At 41.6% G+C, this 18,382-nt stretch overlaps 1 protein-coding gene across 2 annotated transcripts in view; it reads right to left on the minus strand.

The window, feature by feature from the left end:
* The window catches only part of RPRD1B (regulation of nuclear pre-mRNA domain containing 1B), a 51,585-nt gene that overhangs the window by 25,532 nt on the left and 7,671 nt on the right, over window positions 1-18,382 (minus strand). For both annotated transcript variants that reach the window (XM_077778847.1, XM_077778846.1), the window contains exons 3-5: window positions 12,686-12,819; window positions 4,280-4,389; window positions 2,361-2,487 (exon numbers count right to left, since the gene is read on the minus strand). In XM_077778847.1, coding sequence (XP_077634973.1) covers window positions 2,361-2,487; window positions 4,280-4,389; window positions 12,686-12,819 — 371 coding nt within the window. The remainder of the gene's footprint in view (window positions 1-2,360; window positions 2,488-4,279; window positions 4,390-12,685; window positions 12,820-18,382) is intronic.

Consider the following 18,382-nt stretch of genomic DNA (forward strand, 5'->3'; position numbering starts at 1 on the left):
ACAGGCAATCTGTTTAGGACGTTTTATCATAAAGAACAGATAAATGAAGGAGTAACTAGAGGTAACATGTAGGTCAAGAAAAAAAGTTTTTCCCATGTGGGAAAAGAAATACATGTTTTATGCTGTGAAGAATGATCCGGTAGAGGGAGAAACTGGAGAAGTGTCGGAGCTACAACCTTGAGCAGTGAGAAGGAACGGGGCTAACAAACAGGCAGGGGGCTGGTTTAGAAAACAGCACCATCGCCCACTGAAGCAGAAAGACAAGTCAGCCTATGTGTGCACTTGTTCTTCCCAGCCACATCCAGCTGCTCAGGCCCAGGAAAGGAACAAAGGAAATGCTGGATTTAAGAATGGTGGTTATCAGGCGCTGAGGGGAGGGGGAAATGAGCTGTTATTAAATAGTTATAAAGTTTCAGGTTTGCAAAATGAAGAGTTCTGGAAATTCGCTTTGCAACAATGTGAATGTTCTTATCAACACTTCTGAAGGGCACACTTAAAGAATGGTTAAGATGGTAAATTCTGTTAGGTGTATTTTACTGCAATTAAAAATCAAAATGGCGGGCCGGGGTGGCTCAGTCCGTTAAGCATCCGACTCTTGATTTCGGTTCAGGTCATGATCTCACGTTTTGCGGGACTGAGCCCTGCATCTAGCTCTGCGCTGACAGCGTGGAGCCTGCTTGGGATTCTCCCCTGCTCTCTTTCTCTCTCTCAAAATAAATGAACATTTAACAAAATCAAAATAAACTTTTTATTAATTTTAAAAAGCTATGAGACATGAGACCTTCAGGTCAGTGAAAACAGACAAATAAAATCACATACATTGCTAGCTTTATGTTAAGTTGCTCCCAATCTTTACAGACTTTGATTCTGATAGTAAGAATAAATGAGTTGATCGTTATAATAGCAATAAAAGTTGAATTTAACCAGGAGAAAGCTGGGGTTTTGCCAGAAGATTACAGGGAAAAAGATGGAGAGAAAAACAGGGATTGAGGATGCACGTAAGGGAGTGATTATAAAGACCCCATGCTGAGTAAAGAAAATGAGGGCATAGAGGAGTGGAGGCTGAAAAAAGGCAGAAGGATTGATAGAGCGTTAAATCCAGTAGGGTCCCGCTGCTGGAGAAGGGGAAGTAGGAAGAGCTGAAATGCTGCTTGTAGGGTTTCTACAGCCTCCATGCTGTGTCCTCCAACTGAGCACGCCCCTAGCCTCAAGGCCTCTATTTGGACTGTACTCTCTGCCTGAGGGCATGTCCCTCCCTCAGACAGCCTCATGGCTTGCTTCCTAATCTTGGGGGGGCCTCTGATCAAAGGTCATCTCATCAGAAAGGCTTTCCCTGACCACCTTTAAAATACAGGTGTGCCTCGGTGATACTGCAGGTTTAGTTCCAGACTGCTGCAATAAAGCAAATATCACAATAAAGTGAGTCAAATGAATTTTTTGGCTTCCCAATGCATGCAAAAGTTACATTTACACTACACTGTTCTCCGAAGTGTGCAACTCCATTATATATATCTAAAAAAGTATACATCGTAATCAAAAAACACTTTATTGCTAAAAAATGCTATCACCTGAACTTTCAATGAATCCTAATCACTGATCACAGATCATAACAAATATAATGAAAAACCTTGGCATATTGCAAGAATTACCAAAATGGGACACAGAGACATGAAGTAAGCAAATGTCATGGGGACAATGGCACCAATAGACATCCTTGAAGACACCTAACCCCTCAAAGCCTCAATTTCCTCCTATGCAATATGAGGATGGACCTTGGAAGGTTATCATGAAGAGTAACAAAAATGACTGGCACGGAGTATGCTCTATAAATATTAGTTCATGCTTCACTCCTTCCTTTCCATTCTCCATGTATGAAGAGGGAATGTTACTTGCCCCTTCCTGTATTAAATGGGGGGTGATCATCAGGAGGGCAAGATGACATGACTAACAATACATACCTGGTGTTCTGGCATTAAAGGCACTGTCATCTTTGGGGTGTGTCAGTGTGCAGTGTACAAATCACACAGCACTCAATCATAACTTTTTTTAGTAAGAGGATCACGAGTTTAAAACCACTCTCCTGGCCCCCACATCACACACACACACACACACACACACACAATCTGCCCTGTGTTTTCAACAGACCTAACTTAGGAGTGTCACAGGTAACGGCACGCCTGCATTTCTGCAGCATTCCCAGCCTCACTATTAAAGCTTGGACTATTTCAACAGCTTTGCTCTTTGCAAAACTCAATACCACCTAGAAGTCTCTATCTACAAACATAAGCATGTCCTAGGGTTTGATGCCTTAGAGATATATCCCCCTTCCCTCACCTTTCACCCAAATTCCACCTTCTCACCCGTTATTTTTTCCAACAGAGAAACATCTTGCACTTCTTGGGGCAAAGAAGCAATTTTCTGCCGGACAGTAGCATCCCCTGATGCAGCATTCTCCAGGTCCTGCAAAGCTTTGATTAGCTCCTCAGTCTGTACAACGAAAACACAAACAACGCTGTCCATTAAGATGTATGAGACTTAAAGAAAATTAGCTAGGATTCAATGAGGTGGAGGCCGATTCTAAAAATAATCATTCCTGACATTTACAAAAACATTGTTCTAAGTACCAGAGCCTATACTGAGGTCAATGATATGGATTCTAAGAGAGTGTACAAAGTTAATTTTTCTAAGTCAATGGTAGAACATGACGAAATTCTATGTAACTCTGAAAAATCAAAAAACAAAAACAAAAAAACTCCCCACAACTTTTTAAAAGAGCATGGTTTTGGCAACTTAAAAAGATGGGAGTCTGGTTCATACTGCTTAGTTTCAATGTTTGCTTATTTTTGAGACAGAGAGAGAACGTGAGGGGGGAGGGGCAGAGAGAGAAGGAGACAGAGAATCCGAAGCAGACTCTGCGCTCACGGTTCAAACCCACAAAGAGTTGTGAGATTGTGACCTGAGCCAAAACCAAGAGTCAGATGCTTAACCGAGCCAACCCAGGTGTCCCATTACTGCCTACTTTCCAGTAATTCACAATTTCTAATACAGAACGGTCTGGTCTTCAGTACAGAATAAAGGTATATACACCAGATGTTGAACTGTGTGCTGACTGATTAAATGAAAGGACACCGTCTACTTCAATTCTTTCTTGGGTTTGCTTTACAAAATAAATGTCACAAAGATGACAGTTTGGATTTTGGCAGCCACTCCCAAAATTAAATGTGTCAAACTCACTAATTACAAACAAGGGAGAAAAAGACTAAAAAAAGAGTAAACGGGGAATGCATATTTTGTGTATACAAAAAAGAGGTTTTTAAATAATCAGACAACAATAATGCCAACAGGTTAGCCAGCCCACAATGACCCAGGAGAAACTGATAATGCAGATGGTAGTCAAGTTATCCTACAACTTGAGAATTCAGGCTGTCCCCCTGGAAGTTTTTAAATGGAAAGATATATAACACTGTTTTCACTTAACCCACCATCTAATTCAACATTTTAACAGAATACAAATCAGACATGCTTCCTACTTATGTGGGTCTTAGGCACACACATATGTAATAAAGTAAATCTGTTTTAGGCAAAATGAGAGGCCACGGAACTCAGTAAAGAGCATGGTCTCTGAGGTCAGTCAGACCCAGATTCAAAGTAAGACACTGGGCAAGTTATTTAATCTGTCTCTTTGAGCCTCACTTTCTTTGACAGTAAGTGAAATAAGTAAATAAATAAACAGCAAAAATTAACCAACCACACAGAGTTCATGAACTAATTTATACAAAGGGCTAAACAGCAGATATATAATTAAAAAGTCAATTCCCTGTTTTAATATTTAAATCAGTTATACTGCAAATATAATAGCAAATTTGCTATTCTTGTACAGACTGTCCTAGAAACGAATGAGCTGTTTACTTATATAAAAAATAATGATGCTGTTGGAGAAAAGCCACGGCAGAGGACATTCAAATGTCTCTGTAGCATTATCTACCCTTTCACAAAAATCTACTTTTTAAGAATATTTTCAATTCCTAGGAGTAAAGAAAAAAGCCAAGGCCAAAGACTCCATAAGACATGACTCCGTCCAGGCTCACCGCAGGCAAGGACAAAGGCAAGCCTGCTATCCAGCAAGTTTCCCCGGGGGCATCTTGCACCCAGTGCCCTGAGATCTGCCCTCTGGTGATTTTGTACCAATGGTCCCTAGCGCCACCTTGTGGCCATAATCTTCAACAAGAGGTCATGCCACAAGACTGCACTGCCCTACTCTCTGGGAGTCCAGACCTACCAAGAGGGGTCCTGCAGAAGGATCTTGGGGAGAGTAGCTTCCAGGATAGTCGTCATCCTCCTCCTCTTGTATCTGCTGAAAAGTTCGCTTCAGGGATTTCTTTTCCTCTGCTGCCAGACGAAAGAAAAAGGGCACAAACTCGGGTCACGACAGCCTGTGTACGTAGGAGTCAAATGCTATGCACAATGGGCCACATGCAAAAAAAGGGCAAAAGGGAGTGTACAATTCCAAAGATAGCTTAACATTAACCTATATCCTAGTTATTTTAAATTGGTGGTAGTTCCCTACACTATTGAAGAGTCAAAAACGTTCTTAGGTCTGTCATCTCAGACTGACTCACTGGGAAAATACTACCGAAAACGTGCACCAAAAATGAGACTTCCCAAACTAACACATTTCATTAAAAAGTTTATTTCTTAAAAATAAAAGTTAACAAGAGAAGTAAAGTGGTAAGAAACCCAGGAGACACTATAACGAAGCAAGACAATGTGGGGGGGTGGGGGTGGTGGAGAGCATATACTGCATGTTAAATGGAACCCTATATACTTCCCAGGACGACTTCAGAAAATAAAAACGGATATTCCCCACTTTTCTAAAGCCTGCTTTTACGAAAGACCTACAGTAACAGCACTTGTTTTCTCTACCCAGAACAAATTCAGAGAGGATTTTCGCTTTTACAAAGAAAGGCAAGAAGCATTTGCTTGCAGGGAGCGCTCACAGAAGCGATGTGCACCGCAAGCAGCCAGAGGGGCCCCGTCAAGTTCACTCTCAGGAAGTACACTCGGCATCTCAACATAAAGCCACCAGAGCTTTGAGCTGTATCTGTGAGCATCTGTGCTTTATCTCGATTTATTTTGTGCATCTGTTAGCAAGACGTGGCCTAAGGTATCAGAAAAGCCTAAGAGAGGTTATTTTTGGAGTCTGGGGATGCTCAAGACTTTTTCCACATAAATTAACAGTAACTACTTCTTCACTTTATTCCATTTTGGCTTAGGAAAGGTTTTATAGATATGGTCTACTTTCAGATAGCAGGGGAAACCTGTAGGAGAGAGAAACCAATCAATAAAATTGTGTCAGAAACTCTAAACATGAGTATCTTTTAAACTCTCCCTTCAAAAACAACAAATCTTATTTTATCTTAAAATTAAGAATAACCACTGCTGAGAAATCTGACTGATACAACTGAGAGAAATTACTTAAGTTACTATTTTTAAATTAACCACTTTTCACCTGGGTGGCTCAACTGGTTATGCGTCCAACTCGGTTTTGGTTCAGGTCATGATCTCACGGTTTGTGACTTTGAGCCCTGTGTCGGACTCTGTGCTGGCAGTGCAGAGCCTACTTTGGATTCTCTCCCTCTCTCGCTACCCCTCCCCTGCCTGCACGCGTGCATGTATTCTCTTTCTCAAAATTAATTAATTAATTAATTAAATCAATAAATTTAACCACTTTTTGGGGCAGTTGGGTGGCTCAGTTGGGTAAGTGTCTGACTCTTGATTTTGGCTCAGGTCATGATCTCACAGTCCATGAGATCGAGCCCCGTGTCAGGTTCCGCACTAATAGTGTGGAGCCTACTTGGGATTTTCTCTTTTCTCTCTCTCTCTGATCCTCCCCCACTCATGAGCCCACTCTCTCTCTCAAAATAAATAAACATTAGAAATAAAAAGAAAATAGGGGCACTGGGGTGGCTCAGTTGGTTAAGCATACGACTTAAGCTCAGGTCATGATCTTGTAATCTGTGGGTTCAAGCCCCATGTCAGCTGTGCTGACAGCTCAGAGCATAGAGTTTGCTTTGGATTCTGTGTCTCCCTCTCTCTCAAAACTAAATAAAAACATTTAAAATTTTTTTTAAAAAAAGAAAAGAAAACTAACCACTTTTGAGGCTAACCGGTTATGTTTCTCATTATCTGTATTCTAGGCTTTTAAATGGCTGTGATAAGCGTATCCATTCTAAAATCATTCCTTTTGCATCTAATTGGACAATACAAAATAAAATGAATAAAATGGCAAACATCTGTGGGACAGAAGTCTAAGTGATACATTCAGGCTTGGAAGGTAAAGAAGCGACGGTCCACCTAACGTGTGCCAGGCACTGCAACAGCTTCTATACATTTAGTCCTTCCAGCAGCTCTAAGATGTAGTGTTCCCACCTCGCAGGGAGAAAATGGAGGCCCAGAGAGGTTACATAACTCATCTAAAGGTATGCATGACTTTCAAAACTCTCTGCTCTTTCCACTGCAGTCAAATTCCTTAGCAGCACACACTCTCTCATCTGTCAAATGAGAGGTCACCACGCACCCGCTTCAGAACTCTGTGAGTTATAAACAGAATAACGTATACTTCTTGCTTAATTAAACACGTTTTTCTGAAAGGAAGGATGTAGTTTCTGTTTCTACCTTACACGTTAACTCACCAAACTATGCTGCCTGTGAAAACCAAGTCAGTATCGTGGGCTTTATTTTTTCTTAATGCTTTGCTCCTCTGTTCTACTCAATATCTGCAACACAGGCAGGCCTCACTTCACACGATTCTATTATGCATGGATCTGCTACCACACCAGTCCCCCAATAACACAGTCCGAATTTCAGTTCCTGCCGCACATTAACTCAGAGTAATCACATAAAGAACTTCACTAACTTCAGTCCACAAATCACTGCATGAATAACACAAATAAATGCATCACGATCAGTGACCACATCACATCTTTCAAGGTCAGTGGCTGGTCACTGTACACCTGTTCTTTCAGTTCACACACAACCAGCAAAGTGTTTAGCTGTGTTGGCTCCCAGTGATCAAATTCACATGACATTTTATAAAAATGAGTAATCAAAACAGGGAACTAACTGAAAATGATGAAGATGAAAGGAGCCGAGAAACTAAAACTGAAGCTCACGCTGGAAGCAAGTGGAACGTAGCGGGAGCTGGAGAAGACGCAGCTGGCCGTGGGGACAAGGTGCTGCCACACCCTTCCAGAAACTCTAGGTCTGCGGCCAGAACCACCTGGTGAAAGCCAGCTTGTCAACAGAAATGAAGAAAGTGGTTTGTGAGGAAAAGGACGACTGTGTCGCGGAGGAAGCAGTGCTGACAAGCCTTGACACTTTGGGAACTCTCCAGCACATCTCACGACACAGTGGGCACGAAGGCTAAGCAGAAGCCGACCCAAACTGCTAGGGTGCTTGCTCTGTACCACAGATGACACAAGAAGGCAAGCTCTGCTCAAACCCCTCTCGTTAAGTTCATTACAAAGAAATAAAACACTTTAATTCTCAATGTTTCCAATATTTTATGTGAGAGCGTGCTAGGTAACCGTGAGTATTACTATGTTTTCTGTCTCCCAATAGATCTGTAATCAATAGTGAGTTTTTAATCCTCTGACAAAGAATTTTTTAAAAGTCATAGAACAATCATAATTTTTCCCATTGATTAAGATAATTTTGCACGGTTTCAGCTCACATGGTCATTTTTACTGTCCTGCACGATGCAAAATAAGGACAGCTATATTTGTAAACAACTAGTGGTATGTAATTTGCATATGAAGTATCTAACAGTACTGAGCACACACAGCCCGATTACTGTGCAGCATAGAGGGCGCAGAGAATGACCCATGAGGACACTTGGCCACCACAGCACCAAAGCAGCCATGGGTCAGGAGTCACCAGTAAAGTATAAACACATGAGCAAAAAGATTCTTAAAATATTTTTTGATTCACTTCCAAGCACCTAGGACAGTGCTTGATAAAATAACTATTAAATACACTAAGGAAGATAGAAAAATTATAAAATTTGAACCCTTCAGTTTTCAAAATTTCATACAGAGGTTATTAATACATATGCATACATACACATACTACATATACATACACACATACACCTCAGGATGCTCAGAATCACTGAATTTGGGCACTGGAAGGCCTTAGATAGATCCATGTCTTTGGTTAAACCCACCTCGTTTGGTCCCTAAAGCCAAAGTCACCTGCCCCTAAACTGGAGTATTTTCTACCACTTCATGCTGCCATTCACTCATGGCATTCCAAGACCGAAATCAAAGAAAATAATCACAGGCCCTTTTCTGTCCTTTGTCCTGCCGGTGGAAGAGGGTGTAATAAGAGATAACCACAGTCATCCTACGTCAGTTCTCTCCTCTTTCCATTTGGAGGACCTATTGGAAATGCATATTCATCACTTACCCCATAAGCCTCCTCCCTTCCTGAGCTACCTACATACACTAGGAACACTTTCACTGGCCCATCTTCCAAGTGCATCACCGTGGAGACCACCAGAATCTCTCCCCAAGTTCTAACTTCCAGCAGAGTCTACACTTCTGAGATGTATCTTACAGATCTCTCCTTTCTGTTCGTTCCCATTGCCTCTCATGAGTAATGTGCCCTTCTCCATGCCTTGTCCAGACCACTGTCCCAACTGGTGTCCTTGCCTCCAGTCACTCCTTTCCAACCCAGACTACACTCTGATGAAATGAAATCGCCCACTGTGCCTCTCTCTACTCAAAAACCTGGAAGGGCCTCTAATGATTGACAGTGTCCACCTAAGCTCAAAGCCTACTAGTGGTAAGAGTACGAGTCACCATCTCCCTCTGCTTCCACAGCACTTGGCCCTTGCTACTTTGAATGGCCACTGGCAGGCACGGGCCTTACCTCTCTGATAGAAACATTAAGTATCGTGTTTCTTTCCTTTACATCCCTATAATACCTAGGAAAGTGTCAACAGACCTGAGCTGGAAACCTCTTGAAAGCAGAGGCGGCATGGGGCTTGGAAGATGCTGGTGCTGTGCCAAAAATGACTATATTGCTTCCATTTACACTAACAGGACAGCCCGCCCTGTTAACTCTGCCCTCATTCATCTGTACCAAGTCAGCAGTTATGATGCCCAGGATTCTCAATCTAGCCAGGCAGCTATTAAACATAGCCTAGGAAATGTGTCAGTCAATGACACACTGTCCCACTATCAATTCAGCTTCTGACCACAGTGTTTGCACTCACTCAACCCTATTACAGGCAGGGCACGCGGTACCGATGGCTCCAATCTGCCTGTCCTCATACAGTGCACCCTCTATTCTATTTTCCAACCTGTCCCTGTGTCTCTGGGGCCTTATACTTAGCTAACATTCAAGTAATTCTGGCTACCTAAGCATTTATGTCTCTTGGAGACCTGGTTGTGATAAAATTTCAGCCACTAGAACAGACTATGAAATTAATTTTAAGGCAAAAAGTTAGCCTGAAAGCTCCCAAATCATTTTACAAAATGCAGTCATATACCTGTAAAGCTAGGTATTCCCAAGAATCCACTGGAAATTTTCTGGAATTAAAAACCAATCAGAAAAAAACCCCAAACCCACAGATTTCATATTACTTTCATAATGAGAAAGAATCAGGAAATATTATTTACAACAGCTCCCTCATTCTTTGTTCTCTCCCTGCAAAATAAAGGCAACTTTTAAAGGAAGCATATTAATCTTTACTCACAGAAAGATCTGAAGCAAAGGTCTGCCACTCGTGGTACCGTCCTGAAAGCACTCACCAGTACCATCTCATTGAACTAAGTGGCCAGGTCCAGACCTGAACACCTGGGACTCTGGGCCTAGAGCTCATGCTCTTAACCACTATGCCTTCTAGTCATGCACAAAATCTGGGGGACGGAAAATACTAAGTTTATTCCTGTGTTTGCCACTGGTTCATACTGAGAAATTTAGAATATTATATATTAGAACCAGGGGGTGGGGCTCAAATAAAAGTCATTATCATCACTTTGCTAATAACATCCTACCTACATTATCCCCACAGCAACACTATGGGGTATTACTACTAATAGACATATGGTACAGAGAAGAACCCAAAGCTCAGGAGGTCAAATGCTATGCACAAGGTCATACAGGTCAAAGTGACAGAGCTGGGATTCATACTCCGGAAGTCTGGTTTCAACTTCTTGCTCTCAGTAGCTAAATTAACTATACTAAGGTCCAGGAAAGTTGGGTGATGTACTGATAAATTCACATCCTAATTCAAGTCTACTGAATCCATGTGTTTTAAGGAAACAGACTTTATGTTTTAAAAAATTATTTTTGAGACAGAGAGAGAGGGAGACACAGAATCTGAAACAGGCTCCAGGCTCTGAGCTGTCAGCACAGAACCCGACGCAGGGCTCGAACCCACGAACCATGAGATCATGACCTGAGCCAAAGTCGGACGCGTAACCAATTGAGCCACCCAGGTGCCCCAGAAAACAGACTTTAAAGTCATACAGACTTAAACATAAATTTTCCACTTATCAAGTTCTTTTCTAAATCCTTCTATAACTGTAGAATACTGTGTGATTCATATGTGACTTAGTGGAGTGACAGCTTGAGTATTCCCACGAACTGAGAGACAACTTTAGAACACCTGGGGAGATGGTATATAAACCCAGGAAACTTCCAGTTCTAAAACAAGATTCCTAAGCTCATTTATCTCCACTGTTGAAGTTCCACAGGAAAATTTTTATTTCAAGGATAAACTCTAAAATTGTCTCAAGACAAAGAAATATCTATGAATCAAAGCTGAAAATATAAAAGGACTACTAAAATTCTGAAATAAACTTCTGGAGAACTCACCAGTATTTTGAAAGGATTGAGGTAAAATATTTTGATAACCCAGGTACAAAGAAGATGGTGAGGAGACTAGTACATATGTTGGAACCTTCTGCTGTGTGCTTCCATCTTTAGAGAAAGAGAAATCACCTTCAGACCAGTGCCGTCCTCCACACGGAGTACTGCTTGGATTGCTGTTTATGTCTAGATGCTCGACAAAAATCAGAAACCCAAAGAGCTGTTTTCGAATGTAACACTGCCACAAACTCCACAATGTGCCGGGCTGCTCCCTGAGTACAGAGCTGTACCTCACTCCTCTGCTCAGCCCTGTAGCATCCAACATAGACATTTACTCAAAGCACAGGTCTGGCAAATGTTTGTTGAAGTGAAACTCAACTCTTACTTTCCAACGTCATCTTTCAGAGCTATCCTCCTCGCCAAAGGTGGCACTGCTTACCAATGAAGTCTAAGGGTAACGAATGCCAAGTAATTCTCCACCACAGTGCAGAACACCTCCACGAGACACAATACAAACACTACCAGGGTCCAAAGTAGGAAACACCCTACTTTTCAGAAGCTACCACCAGAGTGGCCTCAAAACTATTTTCCATCACCTTTAATTAAGTAAAACAACAATGACCTGCAGTCTGAAAGCACTCATGTCATTCTCACAAAGCCTCTAACTTGGTAGTTTCCCAGGAAGATTGCCCCACCTTAAAATGCATATAAACCCAGACCTGGAAGAGATCATAAAAGGTACACCATAAAGGTGAATGAATGATATTGATACCATTGAATGATACTGAATGAATGATACTGTCATGTAAACTAACCATGGGTAAAGGCCACAGCAGAGGCACGTACAAAGCACCAGAGGAATATGGAGGGAATGGCTACATGTGGCCAGCCAAGATAGGGAAGAGGTCAGTATGCGAATAGCATTCTTGAAGAATGAGTTCACCACACAGTGCAAGTGGCAGAGGAAACACCAGATGCAAAGGAAGAGGTACAGAGAGAACATCCAGAAGGGGGACGGGTATGGCCAAGGACTATGGTGTGTATGAGGAAACGGCAGAAGAATCTGGAAAAGTAAGCTAGTTGCAGATTATGAAAGGTCCCGAGTACCATGTTAGCACTCAGACTTGTTCCTCCAGGTGATGAGATCGTGGACAGTCAGCTCAGATCTGTAGCCCAGAAATACGTCATGCCAATTCGAATTAAACCACAACTACCACAAACCCAAGAACCAAACAATGTTTGATCTTACTCCTCTTTAACGTAAACTCTTCAGGGGACTTGGTGAGGTTCACACACTTATGTGTACATGCTTCTGGAGGGTGTCCTGCGTTCACGAGACCAAAATCAACTGTCGACTACAAACTGACAAACATCAAAAGTATGTTTCAAAACCACATCAATATTTAATGAAGCCAAGTTCTAAAAGGGCCAAGGGACATATCCCAGCCTCTGGAGGGGTCAGTGGCAGGGCCAAGACAAAATCTCAGTCCAGGGTGGTTCCTAGTTCCCCACAACTAAACAACACTGTTTTCTTTTCCCTTGTGCAAGGAAAAGTCTCTGCAGGGCAGGGGAGAGCCAAGGAGAATACACAGCAAAAGTTAAGGGTGTGAGACGATGAACAGCATGAATACTAGAACCAGGCTTACACGCTGCGAGCACTACATAAATTCTCACCATCATTTATGAGCATCTCTCTGAAGAATCATATAATCGCTGGTGGTTCACAGCAACCCCCACTGCAGCGTTTCATATGGGATTGGAAAGCAGGCAAGGACCAAGGGCTGTAAACACGTGGTGATGTTTCTACCTTTGGGGGGAGGGCTCCTGGAGTCCTCCATAGACAGCTTCAGCTGCTGTATGAACTCGCCGCCATACACACTTCGTTCTTGCCAGATGTTCAGCAATCTCTCTAAAGGTTTTTTACAGCCTTCATCTGCCTCTCTGCCCAGAAAAGACGAAAAGATATATATAAGCTTAAGATGTTTTGCTTTTAATTAGGACAGATCTACTTTAAAAACAACAACTGACTAAATGATTTGCATATTTAAAAACAGAAGGACGAGTGAGACACACATTGTGATGAACAGATACCCCAAATTTGTCCAGAACTACATGCTTCCTTGGTGCACAGAAAAGATAGCGATCATGTTACAGAAGTAAGCCGTGTCTTTTACCTCCTTTTAAAGATGAGGCATTTAGAGCAAAAAGCCAATAGCTGGTTTTTACAGAGAATTATAAAAAATTGATCATTTCAATTGTGACAGCATGCTTTTTAAGAAGATATTAATAGAAATGCAGTGCCAGACATTCTGCTGGAAACTAAACCTAAAGGGTCAAAACCTTTAAGGGTAGGAAAAAAAATGATTAAAAAAACCAAAACATTGACGATGGGGAATAAATTCACCACAACTCAGCAATGCTAACACAGCAACACCTCTACATGTATAAATTCAGTCATACACACATATATGCCACATATATGTGACCTATAAATGAACTACTTCATAATTACTTTAAGTCTGGGTTAGGTACATAGTCCCCATTCTCACACGGGTGTCTAATGGATAATCTTAGAACACACTGAGCATAAGATAGCCCTTTGTAATTTATACCTGAAAGAAGCTATGCAGTTTTTTTCCCTAATGTATTACACTCTTGAAATAGTATTTTCAAACAGATAACTGTAACCAGCACTCAGTGTGCAACAGCTGCTTACCAGAAAATGTCAGACAGCAAGAGGAAGAGAACGGGAAGACTTTGCGAAAGGAAAACAGATTCCTCACCATCCACATGTTACTATGAATTGTTCTGGTTTGTAAAGCTGTCTGGATGTCAGTGATCTTACCCTGAGTGACTTTCAATAAGAACAAATACGCTGACATCTTAGTTTCTAAGCCAGTATCTTTAACATGAACTTCAAGAAGAAGAAATACCAAATTCAACAGAGCTGGGAACTCCATCCACCTTCAGCCCTGACAGCACTCTTCTAAAACTTATGTTAACAGTTAAGGTAATGTGAGAGTTCAGCTTGATCTGGTCAGAATGCATTATTTATGAAATATTAGTGGCAAATTTCACTGAATCAGGGTCAAAGTACTATATCAGGGCACATACAGAATTTTCTTTTGGTCAAACTTTTTTTTTAGTCAGAGGTGAGGTGAAGGGGGAGAAAAGGAAAAAAAATTCAATGACAGTTTATAAAACTTAAAGATATGATCCAATTATTTGATATTTGTGATAAAAAAACACTTTTATTCCACCTTCAAAATAGATCTAGAAACAAATGACTTCTTGCTTCTTCCTCTGCTGCCTACCTGGTCCAAGCTGCTATTATTATCTCTTGCCAGATAACTGGTCTCCCTGCTTCTACCCTTGACTCCTACAAGCTCATCTCAAGCTTTAAGAATTCTTGCTCTTGCATCAAAGCAGATTATATCACTCTTTTGCTCAAAACTTCCAAGGGTTCTTCCCTCAGAATAAAAGTGAAAGTTCTTAAAAAGCCTACAAAGCCATTCTCAACAGAGCTTATTATTTCTTTGCCTCACCTACTCTCTCTCTCTTTTTCGCTCCCCAACAGCCTCCCTCTTGCCTCAGGGCTTTTACACATTTCCCTACAAGGTGGCACGGCTCAGGTATCCTTTCCTAATCTCCCTATTTAAAAATATTCTCCTGGAGCACCTGGGTGGCTCAGTCGGTTAAGTGTCCGACTTCAGCTCAGGTCATGATCTCACAATTCGTGGGTTTGAACCCCACATCAGGCTCTGTGCTGACAGCTCAGAGCCTAAAGTCTGCTTCAGATTCTGTGTGTCTCTCTCTCTCTGCCCCTCCCCACTCATGCTCTCTCTCTCAAAAAAAAAAAAAAAAAAAGATTACAAAAATTGAAAATAATAATAATTATTCTCCTACTCCTACTTAATTTTTCTCCATCAACTTGGCTTCTGATATGCTATATAGTTGACTTATTTATATTCTGTCCATTTGAACATAACTTCCACAAGGGCAGTGATTTGTCTTCTCCCCAAACTGCTACCCACCCTAGAACAGGCACAATATTGTCTAATTGTAGTATTTTGGGGGAAAAATTTTAGATAGATTTCAGTAGGCCATACAAATAGTACCTTTCAGCAGCCATTTCCTCACAACAAAGCCACCCGCATCGGACACAGCTAAACAAATTCCCTGGGCCTTCAATGAGGTTTATGAAATACTGTGCTTGGAATACAAAGAACAAGGTCTAGGGCTTGACCCAGTAGCCTCTTTTCTCTTTCCATACCCCAACCTGGGCTTCCCACTCTAGCAGCCTTCAACCATATGTATCTTCTACTCAGAACTTGCTCCCTCTTGTGTACATGCCTTCATGCCATTTCTTCTTTGAATGGAACCCCCAAAGTAAAACAAGGTGAAGAGGGAGAAACTGTGGGTAATGCAGGTGGATTAAGTATATAAGGAGTATATGGAATACAAGAATCTGGAGGGACAGAGTAGAATTAGATTATGAGGGCCCTGAATGCCTACTAAGTATGTGGCCTTTATCCTGAAGGCAATGAGAAGTCCCTGATGAGATCAAATGTATGGTTTAGAAAATAAAATAACTAGTATAACCAAATTACAACTAATCAGAACTTAATTAACTGGTTAATAATTTTAACAAACAACCTATTCTCTGCAAATTCTCCATTCCCTTAAAAGAGAAACCTATCATGACAAATGCTTATCAGGATATAGTTAAGGAGGCAGGGGACCACAATGCAGACTAAATATCTGGGGCTCCATTTAGACTAAGAGGGACTTGGGGGACAGCTGCAGTCACATTTCTATATGCAATGGAAACTGATACACGAACCTAGAGTCATTTTTAAAAGGCTTTTACCACTAAAGGTGAAAGCCAAAGGGGGGGGTTCTAGTTTAATTGGTGAATGTAGTTAACCAGGATAGGCTAATTCCTGGAGCAATGTAGTAAATCAAGATTTTGCCAGCTAAGTTGCAAAGCTACAGATACAACAGTCAAGAAATCTTTTTACTCATGAGGTTTTGCTGTAAGCAGCTCAACTGAACTGGAAGTCCCATTAGCACTTGGAATGCGGTACAACTAAAGCAATAAAGTAGTTTTATATCAGACAGAACTATCACACCAAAAAGTCCTTGCCATTTATGATTAATACATATATAACTTATGTTAAACACAAGTTAGTATGCATTTCAATTCTGATTAATTATAAATCTAATCACTGCAAAACTGATCTGAAAAATGAAAGTCGTGTATTATACATATAATTGCTGCTTGAAATGTCAGCTGAGGCCTTGCCAAGCCAGCGTGGGGACCTTTTCTGCTTCTGTAGTTCTAACAGCACTTCCTTGGTACACCCGCCATAATCAGTGTGCCTCTGTCTCACGCCATGCACAGCAGCAGGGATTCTTCTAAATACCCACAGCACTCCAAACAGAGCCTCGGGTGACAGCAGAAATGTTCCACTGCCGGTAGGTAGTTCAGAGAAGTAGCATAGCAAGCCCGAGACGGTTATCCTTAGAAAAGGCCTGCTCACCAGGCTGGCCCTTGGCTGTCATCTGGAAACTTGGGCTTCAGAAGCATTCTTGCAATTTCCTAACCAATACTCTGGGGGGTTTACTGTGCCTAAACTGTTTGTGCAAACAATATAATTTATGCTGAATACCTGCTTTCTTTCTGGGAGCCTGGATTTTTGGCAGAGGGTATCTGTGGCCAATGCCAATAAAAACCCTGGGCGCCGAGTCTCTAATGAGCTTCCCAGGTACACAAACTTGACGTGTGTTGTCACAATTCAAAGACGGAGGAATTCAGCATGTTTTGTGTGACTCCGCTGTGAGGGGGCTCTTGGAAGCTAAAACCTGGTCTCCTCTGGGCTGTGTCCCATGCACCTTTTTCTTTGCTGATTTTGTTTTGTATACTTTTACCATAATATATGACTGCTATAAGGAAGACTATACGCTGAGTTCTACGAGTCCTCCTACCAAGTCACCAACCCTGGAAGTGTCCTTGGATCCATGGCACAACAGTAAATAAATATGTATAAGGTGATAACTTCAAATTCATGTCTCCAGAAGTTAACTTCCTCCTAAACTTCAGACTATTTCATCCATCTGCCTACCTGGCATCACCCCTTGGAATATCTATTAGCCATCTCAAACTTAACACGGCCAAAACAAAACTCTGACTTCCTCTACCATATCTTTTTCCTAAACTTCATCTCAATAAACAGCACCATGAACCACCTACTTAGTCATGTCAAAAACCCAGACATAATCTGATTTCTCTTTTCCTTTACTATCAGCTCCCACAAATCCTATCAGTTTTACATGGGGGGGGGGCGCGGCGGGAGGGGGGGGAAGGACTGGCAAATAATCCACAAAGTAAACATTCAATAAACTAGAAGCTATTACTATCTTCTCACTGCTTCTGAGTCCTAGCCAATGTCACCTCTAGCCCACAGTAGAGCAATATCCTTCCACACTCATGTCCCTAGCGCTCCCTGGCCTTCATAACCCATTCTCCATACCAAGCCAGAGAGACCTTTTAACAATGTGATAGAATATATCATGCTGCTTAAAACTCTCACTGACACCCCATGAGAACAAAATCCTCTCTCCCAAGGCTTACAAGATTTATGTGACTGGAACCTGCCTACCTCTCTGATCTTATCTGGACGCCACTTTTCCCTTTCTCAATGCAGTTGCTCTAACCACACTGGCCTTCATCCTGATCCTCTAAACATGCCAACATTACTTCTACCTTAGGTTCTTTTTAACAGCTGCTTGTTATTACTTCACGCATGATTACCTCAAATGCTGTTTCCTTAGAGAGGTCTTCCATAAACCCACTAGAAGAGATCCCACTCCAGAATGTCATTCTATTTTATTATGTCCATATTATCACTCTCTGAAAGTATCTTGTTTATTTATTTGTCCTTGCCTGCCTTGTTCACTGAGGCTTCTCTACTGTCTGCACCAGTACTTGGCACCTAGAAGGCATACCAACATATGCTGAATGAAAAACAAAGTGCACAATCATCTCCATACTGAGAAGAAAACAAGAAGGCATTGTGTGGGGGAAAAAGTTCAAAGTCTAGCTAATTAAACTACTATTCAAATTAAATCTACCCTATGAGCTTGGCAGCTTCCTCTGACTGGAGAGGTTTGGTTTAGAGGGGTTTTTTGGAGGGGCAGGTGGGAGGGGGGCAGGGATGTGTTGACGGGGTTGGAGGAGGAGGTAGGAAATTACCATAAAGAGATTCCTAATCAATTTTGGTCAACATTAATGGGTCCACTATCTTTGTTCATCAACTGGGCACAGAAAACCAGACTGAGTACTTCTTATTACAGCTAAGGCACATCAGGACTAAAGTGGAGTAGCTGGCTTTTCTGTTCTAAAAATGATGGAAGGTGCTTGGAAACATGGGGACCCTGAGCCTAATATCCAAGAAGGATCTTAAACTAGAAGAATGCAAAAAAAAAAAAAAAAAAAAAAACC

This window comes from Crocuta crocuta, unplaced genomic scaffold, assembly GCF_008692635.1.
Source record: "Crocuta crocuta isolate KB4526 unplaced genomic scaffold, BGI_CrCroc_1.0 scaffold248, whole genome shotgun sequence".
Taxonomy (NCBI): domain Eukaryota; kingdom Metazoa; phylum Chordata; class Mammalia; order Carnivora; family Hyaenidae; genus Crocuta; species Crocuta crocuta.